At 63.3% G+C, this 11,882-nt stretch overlaps 1 protein-coding gene across 5 annotated transcripts in view; it reads right to left on the bottom strand.

The window, feature by feature from the left end:
* Positions 1 to 154: 154 nt before the first annotated feature.
* The window catches only part of SH3GL1 (SH3 domain containing GRB2 like 1, endophilin A2), a 32,874-nt gene continuing 21,146 nt past the window's right edge, over positions 155 to 11,882 (bottom strand). The window contains exons 2-11 of one of the 5 annotated variants that reach the window (XM_082379262.1): positions 7,799 to 7,895; positions 5,821 to 5,889; positions 5,415 to 5,487; positions 4,453 to 4,596; positions 3,929 to 4,062; positions 3,604 to 3,762; positions 3,132 to 3,235; positions 2,330 to 2,454; positions 2,104 to 2,163; positions 155 to 1,707 (exon numbers count right to left, since the gene is read on the bottom strand). In XM_082379262.1, the coding sequence (XP_082235388.1) occupies positions 1,475 to 1,707; positions 2,104 to 2,163; positions 2,330 to 2,454; positions 3,132 to 3,235; positions 3,604 to 3,762; positions 3,929 to 4,062; positions 4,453 to 4,596; positions 5,415 to 5,487; positions 5,821 to 5,829 (1,041 nt within the window). In that variant the 5' untranslated portion in view covers positions 5,830 to 5,889; positions 7,799 to 7,895 and the 3' untranslated portion in view covers positions 155 to 1,474. The remainder of the gene's footprint in view (positions 1,708 to 2,103; positions 2,164 to 2,329; positions 2,455 to 3,131; positions 3,236 to 3,603; positions 3,763 to 3,928; positions 4,063 to 4,452; positions 4,597 to 5,414; positions 5,488 to 5,820; positions 5,890 to 7,798; positions 7,896 to 11,882) is intronic. The other 4 variants (XM_082379260.1, XM_082379261.1, XM_082379263.1 and 1 more) reach the window with 4 other exon arrangements.

Here is an 11,882-nt window from a genome sequence, read left to right as displayed (position 1 = left end):
CTGCAGCAGTGGCTATGGGGAGGGGCCGTGCTGGCGACTGGGCAGATGACAGCTGTCCCTCCGGGCTCGCTGTGGGCTGGTGCTCATGTGGGCCCCACCCTGACTGGTGACCCCTTCGGGAAGGCCCGCCCTGCACCACAACCAGGCAAGAGGCTGTAGAAAGAGACATTTAATACTTTTAAAAAAAAATCAGGATTACATTTTGATCTGCCCTAGGCTGGGATGTCTGTGTCTCCTCCAGGTACTGGTGACCGGGGGCCTCTCGGAGCAGCAGGGAGGGCCTGGTGTCCTTGGGGCTTAACCGGGTCACCAGAGGAGGGGAATGTGAACCAGGCCCGGGGTCCCCTGTTTAGCCAAGTTTTGGATTAGGCAAGAGGGGAAGTAGGTGCAGGGCTGGGGCCCTGCTGGTCTGGGCAGCTGCCTACCTTGGTCTGAAGGAGATGGCCTGGGCCACTGTCCAAAGAGGGTATGGTGGCCGGCTCACCAGCGTGGTGCCCGTGACTCCCCAAGGGGTCCCAGCAGCCAGGGGTCTGGGAACATTCACTTAACAAAGCCTTTGTGCTTGACCTTCCACATAGTGGAGGCTGGGCTCCTGTGGTCGTGTGTGTGTGCGTGTGTGCGTACACACACGTGCGCGCTGGCAGCTTGTGCCAGAGAGATGCTCCACGTGCTTGGCTTGGGATGCGGTGGTGGGCACGGGTGTTTGGGGCTTAGTGCCCTGCAGGGGGGAGATGGCCTGTCTTTAGGGGCCCTGGCCCCTGAGAACCCCAGGCTCGTCTTTCCCCAAGTCCCCAGCCAGAAGAAAGGGGTGAAACCCTTCCAGGAAGGTGGCATCTGTAGGCACTCAGGGGCCTAGGGAGCTCTGGAGGGGGCTGGTAGTTTCCAGGGGGGGGGGGATTTAAAAGCAGGGTGGCGAGTCTCAGCCAGGGGTCTCGCCCAGACCACCCCATCACACCGATGTTCAGTCCTATCCTGTTAAGGGCAGGTCTCCGGACAGAGCTGGATGGAGGTGGGAGAGGATGCGTATGCGTGCACGTGTGTGTGTGTGTGTACGTGTACGTGTGTGTGTGAGAGTGAGAGAGGAGAGAGAGAGAGAGGGAGAGAGAGGGAGGAGAGAGAGAAGGGGGGCCCACCTGGAGTTACCGGTCCCTGGAAGGGCAGGAGGAGTTAGTGTTTCTAAGAGCACCTTAATGTGAGCCTCCTGGGGTGGGGTGGGCGGAGCTGGGGGGGCAGAGTTGTGAGCAGCAGGAAGGAGGAACACTGCCCAGCCCCCAAGACGGCCACGTGGAGTGGGGAAGGGAGCCCCCACCACCGGGGGTGAGCGCTAGTGTAAACGGGGGCCCCGCTGCCCTGGGGCCGGGTCAGGCCCAGAGCGGGCCACCCCGCAGGCTGTGAGCGCTGCCCGGCTGCGGGGCCCATGGAATGCAGAGATCTGGATGGAGGGGCGGCGGGCCGACACATCACTGAGACGCGGTCACTGGGGCAGCGGCACCAGCACCTCCACGTAGCTGAGGGGGAAGAAGCCGGACTGGCCGTGGAGCATGCCCTCGTACCAGTTCTCGTCGATCTGGTTGGTCAGCGTGATGATGTCGCCCTCGTGGAAGCCCAGCTCCCCGTCGTTCTCAGGCTCAAAGTCATACAGGGCCTTGCAGCTCGGCTGGTCCAGGGGCGCTGGGGGTGGGGGAAGGTCCAGGCTGTCACCTGCCCCTGTGGGTGCACAGGGGGATGTCGCCTCCTCTCCCCTCCACTCCCACCCCCTTGTCCTGCCCACTCACTGCTCCTTGCTTTTCCCCAAGGAGAGCCGCTCCCTCCTCTGCGGCCCCCACTGCTATCAGAAGGAGCCAAGTGACAAGGGGAGGGAAAAGGGCTCTGTGAGTGGTCACCAAAACGCTCCTGGGAGGAGCTGGGGACACCCAGTGGCATCAGGGTGACAGTGACCAGAAGCACACAGCTCTCAGGGTACCACTTGGAACAGAGGGAAGCCCAGCTCTACTTCTACCAGAGAAGGGGTGGAGATGGACCCTTGGGGCACAGATTAGAAGGCGGCATCGTAAACCGAGGCAGGGGCACGGGGCAGGGCCTGGGCCCCTTGGGGACACTCACGCATGCTCCTGCTGCTGGGGGTCCGGGTGGGCTTGTCGGAAGATCGAAAAGATGACGAAGCTGCTTGCAGACAAAGCACAGAGGTGGGCTGAGAATGCTGGCGTGGGGCCTGGTGCCCATCCTTGGGGCTCCTCGTGCAGAGAACTGGCCCTGCGGTTGGATGGGTGGCGGCCTGGGGGCTCCCCCGAAGGGGCCTGGGGCAGAGTGGTGCCCTCTCCTCCATTACCTGTGATCTTGGGGGCCGTGGCGCAGGGGAAGCCCCCGTTGGACTGCTCAGGCTCTCCGAGGTCCAAGGGCTCCCGGGGCTTGGGCTTATACTCCCGTTTGGGGCGCGAAGAGGCTTCCCGCATCCTGCATGTGGAAGGACGCCTGTGAGCAGCTGCAGGGCCACCTCTTGAGACCTCGCGTGTCGAGGTCAGGGAACAACGCCTCCACCCCCAGCTATTTATGCTGCTGCCCCGGGACTCGGGATGCACGTGGGAGGCGGCGAGAAGGGGGCCCCCAGGCATATCTCCAAGGCTGCCTACAGGCCTGGTCCTACTGCACCCAGACGCCTCCTCGGCAGTGGCGGCTGGGGAGCTGGTGCCCAACAGACACCCGCCCCTCATCAGGGAACCACCGCCCACCGGGGCTTCCCTTCTTAGGCCCTGGACACTGCCTGACTGCAAGATGGCCCTCGGAGACAGGGAAGGAGAGGAAGGGGCTCCCCAGGGGCAGGGCTGGGCAAACCCTCTCCCCACAGGACATCCCAAGCCTCTCCTCTGGCGACCAGGATGAGCGTGATGAGGTCCTGCTCCCTCCTGGGACCCCCGCCCTGACTCATGAAGCCTGGGGATTCTTTCTGAAAAGGAAGTAACCCCGCTGCTCTGGAAGGAACATGTCACAGTGGGGCTGGGTTGTCCGGGGGCGGGGGCGTCCCACGGGTCCCCCAGGGCTGGCCCCGGCAGCCACAGCACCCAGCCACCGGGCCTCCCAGCCAACAGGGTGGGCCAGGGCTCCCGCGGGGAAGGCCGGGGGGCCAGGCCCACCTTCGCTTGAGCTTATCAGCTAGCTCGTCCAGGATCTGCACGGCCTGCCGGTGGTAGTCCAGTTGGGCATCCACCAGGGCGGAGAGCTGGCTCACCTGCTCGATCTGCAAGGGACCAGCCAGGGCTGAAGAGCTGCCCTCCTTCTGGCCCCCATCTCTGGCTGCCTCCTGCAGGGAGCCTTCCCAGATTGTTCCAGACGTGGGCCCAGCCCCCGCCTGACCCTTGAGCTGCAGCCAGAGGAGGGTGAAGGGCCTGAGAAGACCCCAGAGCCTCAGTGGGCCAGTGGCTTCCTCTGGGCCTCCTGTTCCCCCTTCCTTCCCTTCACACCCTGAACAGGCACAGAGCCTGCCCACTGGCCCTGGGAAGTGGGCACCGCCGCTGGGCTCCTGTCTCAGGGGCTCCCCCAGGGCGGTGCCCGGCAGGCCGGTGTGGTGGGTGCATGCGGCGAGGGGCTCAGGGCCCACACACGTACGTCGGTCTCCAGGAGGTTGTGCATGCTGGTCTCGGCCACCTCCTTGGACTCCTCAAACTTCTCCATGGCCTGGCGCAGCTCCTCATCGGGGATCTTGCCCTGCCGCTTCTTCTTGTAATCAAAGTCCAGGCGGCGGCCCTCCAGCTTCTTCAGGTGGTGCTGGGGGCCGGGACGAGGGTCACACCGCGTGCCTGGGACCTCGGGGAGGGCCACCTGATGCCCTGCAGCCCTTCCCGCTGGGAAACGTGGCCCGAGCTGGGCTGTATGGCGGCAGCGGGCGGGGGGCGGGTAGGAGCGAGGGTGGGCCTGGAGCGGCCCCGCGTACCTGGATCTCCTTCAGGTCCTTGTCGCACAGGTTCTGGAGGGGATCGATGAAGTTCTGCTTCACCTCTATGTCCAGGGAGTCCTTCACCTCAGCCAGGCGCTTCATGGACTCCCCGGCATCCAGCAGGGCGTCGCCTGGGGAGAGGATGGGGTGGCGGAGGAAGCCGTCACAGGAGGCCTTGGCCTGTGCGGCCGAGACACACCCCACGGCCGAGGACCTGGACGCCAGAACAGAGAACGAAACAAGGGACCCTTAAGTCTAACCCGGAGCCACGGGGGCCGGTGGTGACAGGTGTTCACGAGCTGCCCTCCCACCTCTTGGAAGGCACCCAGGTCCGCCATGGGCCGGGAGGGTGGCTTTCGCATGGCCGTTGATGCTATAGGCAGCCCTCGTCCAGGGGACCAGCCAGCCCTGGAGAAGAAGATCCTCGAGCTACGGGGGAAGTGCCAGCCTGCTGGCAGCACAGAGACTCTGGCCCCAAGCTCTCAGGCCCGCCCCCGCCTCCAGCCTCCCCACGGCCTCACCGAAGTTGGACTCGCCGCCCAGCTCCTTCCCATGGCGGATCATGCACTCGCCCAGCAGGCCCTCCGACTGCGGGTAGCCAGGGTTCTTCACCTGCCCTCGGATCTTGGACACCGTGTTGAGCATCGTCAGCTTGGCCCGCGAGGCTAGAAGAGGGTGGGGCCGGGTGGGTGTGGTCTCTCAAGGAGCCACCAGACTGCCAGCTGCCCCCCTCTGCCTGGGTGCTTGTTTATTTCTGAAGTGCTCCCTCGGCCCGAGGAACCAGAGCGTGAGAAGAACCTCCCGAACGTGAGAAGTACCCCCTCTACTCTGGTCCTCGCGCAGGAGTACCAGCAGTGGGCAGGAGAGGGGGCCGGCTCCTCGAGACCCCCAGAGAAGGTGTGGACAGGTACAGGTGCCCACAATGCAGACCTCTACCGGGGGTGGGAGGTGAGGGGCGTGCCTGCACCTCTGCCAGCTCCAGTCTGTCCCCAGCGTAGGCCTCAGGTGGACACGGCTGCTTTTGCTGTCTGTCCTGCATCCTCTGCCTTTCACTACAGGAATCAACATTTGGATTTTCCTCCAGGAAATGTCCCTGCCTCCCTCTCAGCCTCGGAGACCCCACCTCATGCTCCAAAGGCAGGCTTGTGGCTGGGGCCTGGCACCTGATTCAAATTGGTCCAAAGAGTTGATTGGGGGGAAAAGATGCTCTTTTCTGTTGGGACCATTAGCTTTAAGGATAATTTAAGGCTAGGGTTGCCATGAGAAGCGAGAGCTGACAGATAAAGCAGAAAGGAAACGCATGACCCTGAGGACATCCTTTGGCTGCCTGGATCCAGCCATGCCTGAACCCGCCTACCCCTGGGCATTTCAGTTCTGTGGGCCCACGCACAGCTTCTTCATGTTCCAGTAACCAGAAGATTCTGGACTGACAAGAGACCCGAGGAGCTGGGGGCAGACCCCTCGCAGCTGGCTGGTGCCCTACCTGGGTTGGGCTGCAGGTACTCGATGGTTCTGGCCAACACTTCTGTCACAGCCTTGCTGGTAACGTCCACCTTCTGTAAAGAGAGTCCACGTGTGGGGTTTTGAAACCATCAGGGCGCCTGAGGCCAAACCAGGAGCACCTGGACAGCCCTTGCCCCGGTCCCAGTTCCCCAACCGCCTCAGAGCCCACACAAGAACTGCCCGCTGCTTCTGGGGGCCACCTCGCCTCCCTGCCTCCTTGCTGTTGGCTATGCTGTGCCCCCGCCGCTGCCTGCCGTGGGCTGGGGGGAGGCCTGCGACCTGCCTAGACCCTCCCGGTACGCCTCGCCTCCCCCCAGATGCCAGGGCCGGGCCCTATGGGGGCTAGTAACACTGTCAGCGTCAGACAGGCACCCCTCTCCCGTTACCTTCTCCATCTCTTTGAAGTCATCGTCCAGCTTGGTCCCTTCAGCCCCTCCGACCTTCTCACTGACCAGCTGGGGAATGAAAGTAGGGAAGAGAGTGTGAGCCTCAGGGGAGGAGGGCGAGGGCTCAGGCGTCCACGATGGCTTCCCAGGGATGCTGAACGTGGCAGCCAATGGCAAAACGGGGAGCCGAACGAGCTCCCGCTCCAAACCCACACCCTCCTGCAAACCCAGGGCCGGGGGCTCCTCCTGCCGGAAGCCTTCCCTGGCTGTGCCCACCTGGTCAGGCTGCGCTGGCGGCTCCGCAGCCCCTGAGAGGGTCCCCCACCCCCACGGGGTTGTGCAGACTGTCCGGGCCCCCCTCACAGGGCTGCGGGGCCCACGCCCGGACGGAGGTGCTGTGGTTCAGCGAGACGCCGAGGCTCACGGAAGCCCCTTCGCTCAGGGAACTGCGGCCTCCCTTTCCCACTGAACTCCTGCCTCTCCGCGAAGGACTCTCGGGGACCAAGGGTCTGCACGCCCCAGGGGCACCTCTGAGAGGCGAGCAGGTCCTGAGGCCAAATGAACATGAAGACTGCCATGGGACAAGCACCGAGCGGGAGGGAAGACCTGCCCCACACGGGCCAACTGTGGTGCCCAGAAGTCACTTCTTGTGTGCGCGGGTGTGAACACACACAAACACACAATTTCCTGGTGGCCAGCAGCAGTCTTTGCCCACTTGTCAGGACCGCTCCCGGGGCTCCTGAAGGCACCCTAACCCTAACCTGGGTGGTCTTGGGCTGTCAGCTTCACTGGGCCTCAGTTTTCACCTCTAAAATGGGGTGACAGGTGTGCACTCACCGAGCTGTGGCCAGGCTCCCGTGGGCTGCTGTGTGCAAGTGTGCGCTCAGGGGTACTCCTGCGACACCGTGCTGCCCACGCCGATGACTGCTGTTACTTTCCCCGCGCATCTTGGTTCTCCAGGGGGACCCCAGGACTGTAGGGCAGGCCTAGCCTATAGGCCTTCATCCCCGCCGCTCCCCGCCTGGGGTCAAGGGGAGTCTGCGGGGAGCTGCATACCCCTGCAAGTCAGTGTTCTCACGGCAGCTGCACCCCAGGAGCCCAGGAGGGGACGGGGCACAGAAAGGAAGCAGGGCTGGCTCAGGGCCCCTCCACCATGCACCAGTCTCTGGGGGACCTCCAAGGGCAGGCAGGGGCTGCCCTCCCGTTTTTGACTTTATAAGGAAAGACCCTGGTCTCTCCTAGGTGTTTCTGGGGTGTTCCACTTTATTTCATGGGGCAGTTTCACTTCTTTTGATTATGGTAAAACAGGACGTTCTCAAATTCAGTGGTTGCCAGAGGGAAATGAGTTACGTGTCTGATGTGAGACAAGACACTTCTGGTGAACTGAAAGGGTAGCTGAAGTGCTGGGGCTCAAAAACCACACTTTCCGGGCCGAGGGCCTGCTCAGTACCGGGGACACGGGCGCCCCCAGGGAGCAGCCCCTGCTGGCGGGGACCACGTCCTTCCTCTGAGGGGAGAAGCATGGGCAGACCCCACAGCCTCTTCCAGACCCTCCAGGAGTGTCACCTCCCCATCTCCCCTGGGAGCCCTCTGACCGCTCCCATGCGGGGCCTCCTTGCTCTGGCACCGGGGGGCTGTGCTGGGAACATCTGCGTCCCTACCAGTCTCCTCGCCCTAACCCCACCTGGGAGCTCCAAGCTCCAGTCCCTCAGGCTGACTGGCCCCAGGTCCCTTCTCTCCAAGGCCCACAGTCCAGAACCGGCACAAGTGGACGAAAGGATGACAAAAGGCCAAAAGGGAAAAGTGGGAAAAAGCAAGCCACATGCCAACCACAGCAAGAGCATCAGCAAAGGGAGGCGGTGCTCCAGAGGAGGGGCCTGGGGAGCCCCCAGGGGGAGGCCGGAGGGCGGGGAGTGCCCCGTCTGTGTGGGAGGCCAGGACCCTGCCGCTCGGTCCTGCTTGGGGACCCCGCACACACCTTTTTGGGCCCGGCAAGAGCAGCACCGCCATGGAATTAACACCTTCACGTGTAGCGTCTGCATCCAGCACTCCCCACAAGTGATGGTGTTCCCTGGCTGCGGGAGAGGAAACTGAGGTGCAGCCCTGGCAGGGGCCCTGCGGGCTGAAGCCCACTCTTCTCTCTGCAGCTACTGACGCCGCCCCACCCCCCCACTCCAGCCCGCAGTGCAGAGGGGCTGCTCCTGCCGGCCAAGGCACCCCCCAGAGTGGGGGAGGCAGCAGAGGGGGTGGGTGAGCGCTGCCCACTCTCCGGCAGGGCCGTGACCGCGGCGGTGTGGAAATCGTGGCCTCCTGGGCCCGCCCAGCTGGGTGGGAGCCTGAGTCACCAGCAGTGGGCCCACACTGGCTGCCACCGTGAAACCCACGTGGGTGCCTCCCTGGGGGAACGTGGGGCCCAGGCCAAGCCACGGCCCCAGCCCCCCCCCACCAGGTGACAGCCGGGGCTGAGGGGTCGCTGTGGAGAGGCTGCGCTCGGCCAGAGCTGGCAGCGGCCTTCGGAGATGAACTCGCTGTTGCCCGTCACACGGGCCTCTCAGATCCCAGGCTGGCTCCCCACCGGCACGCCTGGCTTCACTTCCGCCCTGGCAGGGCGCTCAGGGGCCGTGAGTCCCAGGAAGGCCCAGAACGGGGTCTTTTCTGAGGAGGCCGGGCAGCTGTCTGGTAAAAAGGTCCACGGTGGTTCTGAGACCAGCCACCAGGTGGGACTGCTGAGTGAGTGCTGCTCTGCGACCCTCCGAGCGCGCGCCTTCCTGTGTCTGCGCGTCCCCCGTGATGGTGGCTCTATCGAGGTACTGCTGGCCTGTGCACGACCCACCAGGGGGTGCACACCTCCGCCCCGCAGGAGGCTCCCTCTGCGGCCTGCCCCTCTGGCGGTACCTCTCCGGGAAACTGCACGAGCCAACCCCCCACCGTTTGTTTGGTCTGACCTATGTCACTGCCCTTGTATTACTTCCCACCTCTGAGAGGAGCGTGCCCTGCCCGCGACTCAGCCTGCAAGGCACCTCCAGGGCTCCAGCTCCGGGTCCCCCTAAGTTCAAACTGCGGCTTAGACTGCAGAGGTGGTTACTACCAGCCAGAGAGTGGAAGGACCCCCAACCTGTTCGCCTCCCCGTGTGCCGACCCATTCGGGCTGCTCCGCCAGCGACAGCCCCAGCCCAGCTCCCACCTGGACTCTGAATGGTCAGATTTACGACGACACAACCCCCAAGTGACCACGACAGGCAGAGGGCACCCACTTCAGGCTCTCACACAGAGGAGCAGTGGAGCCGTATGGTCTGAGGACACCTGCCCCAGGCACCTGGGAAGTGCGCGAACTTGGAACGGAGATGGGGCTTCATCCCTGAGCACCTACACGACCTCCACCCAATGCAAGCCGCCTGTGGGCACTCATAATAAAGACCACTCGGAGAAGGGGCCGTTCTCTCAAGGACTGGCATTCTTCGGCCTTCTAGACTTTGGCCATGTTTGGAGAGGAGCAAGGAATCTGACACGCGTGAGAGAAACAAAGAACGCGCAGTGGAACAATCCGAAAACACAAGACATTGTGCGCCAAGAGCCGGCACGGCAGCTGCTCCAGGAGTCCAACAGAGAACAGGAAGGCAGGAGAACCTTCTTTCCCCCAGGGAGGGACGTGAGGACGGACGGCTGCCCCAGACCAGGCAGGCACGCTGCAGTGGCCCCTCGGGGGCAGCAGAAGCTCGAATCCTGCCGAGTGGGATGCACCAGCGGGAGACCTTGTAATTGAATCATCTCAGCTGGGAAACCTGATCAATATGACATGGAAAATAAACAGCCAATCTGCAGGCTCGGTGACCGGGGCAGACGATCCGCTTTGATGAATTAAGAGTGTAAGTAAAAAGAGCAGCAGGAGGAGGCTGGCACAGAGGAGCCGGGAGAGAGAAAAGCAGGGCTGCTCCGGGCCTCACAATGCAGGAGGGGTGCTCTGCACGGCCCGCTCAGCACCCTCGCGCCTCGTCCAGCCGATAGGCTCCGTGGGGCCGCTTGCCGCGCTCCAGGTTAACAGCGGAGGTCCCCGTCCTCTCCCGACCCCCCCAACTCCCCTCCTGCCCTCCGCCTGGCTAACTTCTCCCTGCCCCCACCCCGCGCTACAGAGCAGCCCCCGCTTCTCCCTCCCTCCTCAGTGGTGAGGAGCCCAGGGCCAGGCGGAGGGGGCGCGCGTTGGGGGCAGCCGCTCTCGGGCACTGGCTGGAGAGTTGGACTAAAAGGCACGGAAGGACTTCCCTGGTGGCGCAGGGGTTAAGAATCCACCTGCCAACACAGGGGACACGGGTTCGAGCCCTGGTCCGGGAAAATCCCACATGCCGCGGAGCGACTAAGCCCGTGCACCACAACTACTGAGCCTGCGCTCTAGAGCCCGTGAGCCACAACTACTGAGCCCACATGCCTAGAGCCCGTGCTCCACAACAAGAGAAGCCACCGCAATGAGAAGCCCGCGCACCGCAACGAAGAGTAGCCCCTGCTCGCCGCAACTAGAGAAAGCCCGCGCGCAGCAACGAAGACCCAACACAACCAAAAATAAACAAATAAAATAAATAAATTTATAAAAATAAATAAATAAAATTAAAAAGAGAAAAAAAAAGAAAAGGCGATGGGGGTGAAAGAGCCTTGGGGTCCAGGCCCAGCCGCCCTGCTGTGCGGTCCCGTTCTGGCCATCCTCGGGTCTGGGCCAGTGAATGCCCTGTGGCTGAGGCGCTGTGACCCAAGGCTGTCAGGTGTGAGCACTTCCGGCTCCAGTTAGCGACCACTGTCGGAAGGGGGGTGGGCAGGCCCGCTACCCTGCCGCCAGGGCAGAGGCTGTGCTGGCTTTGAGGAGCGCCCCTCTGGCGAGGGAGATAAGAACATCAGGCAGAACAGAGACACAGTGATAAGAGCTGCAAGGGAGGTTTAAACACGCCAAACATGCTCCTGGCTGGGTGAGCTGCAGGGGCCAGTGCTGTCCGAGCTGGACCTCAAAGGGCAGGGTTCCAGCAGGCAGAGCCTGGCCAGGAAGGCGTAAGGTGTTCTGGGTAAGACCCAGGTTCGGGGGCACAGGGGCCGCCACTCCTGGTCCTCCAAGTGCCAGGCACTGTGTGGGCGCTTTCCATACATCCTGCCATTGATTGTCACCCCTCTGCGATGACAATGCAGGGACCTGCACACCCATTCTACAGATGAGGAAACCCCGGGGTGAGAGGTGGAAAAGCAAGGCTGCGAGCTGAAAGTGGAGAAGCTGGGAGCTGCGCCCAGAGCTGTCGGACTGGTCGGTCCGTCCCTCACCGCTCCCTGCAATGCAGGACCTGCCGGAAGGGCACGGGGCCTCCAAGGCTGTGGGGAGGAGGCGGAGGGCCTGTGGGCATTCCCGGGAGGCAACTGCAATGACTCCGGGGCAGGGCTAAGAAATTCCTGAACGGGGAGGACGGCACAGGGACGGGAGGGAGCGACACAGGGATAGACTCGTTCGCCTCTACATCCCTTCCAATTGCGACTCCCCTTCCTGCTGGCCTCCCAACACTTGGGAGCCGCTTGCCAAACACCTCAGAGCAGCCCCTTCTAGTTTCCTTTATGGTCTTCTGTCTCATGACTTGGAGAGCCCACGACACGGGCAGAGCCCAGGCTGGCCTGCTACCCGGCCGACACACGAAGCCGCTGGCCTTCTCGAGTCTCCTTTCGCTGCTTGGGCCCTGGGCCCCTGACTCAGAGCTGCTGGCAGACACACCAGAGGGTGCACTCTTTGGCTGACTGACGCCCTTTCTGGAAAGGCGAGCCGAGGGTGCTTCTGGGGAGGTAACGGGCACGGAGCTCTGCCACCTGAAGGCTTCACGCTGAAGCCTCCTGTCCGTCCCTGCCCAGAAACCTCCAGTGGCCCCCGTGTCGGGATGATTTCCAGAGCCTGGGCCCTTTTGAGTACGAAATGCTTGCCGATGGGGGCAGCACTTGGACTCCAGGCAGCTTGGATCCCACGTGGCTCTGAGAGTAAAGGCCACGAGGTGTGGGGCCGGGCCACCGCCCTAAGGGGTGAGGGAGAGGTGCCACTGAAGCAGAGG

The sequence above is a fragment of the Balaenoptera borealis genome (genome assembly GCF_965194805.1).
Source record: "Balaenoptera borealis genome assembly, chromosome: 2".
NCBI lineage: Eukaryota > Metazoa > Chordata > Mammalia > Artiodactyla > Balaenopteridae > Balaenoptera > Balaenoptera borealis.
The sequence above is the reverse complement of the archived record's forward strand: the minus strand, read 5'-3'. Positions and strand labels throughout refer to the sequence as shown.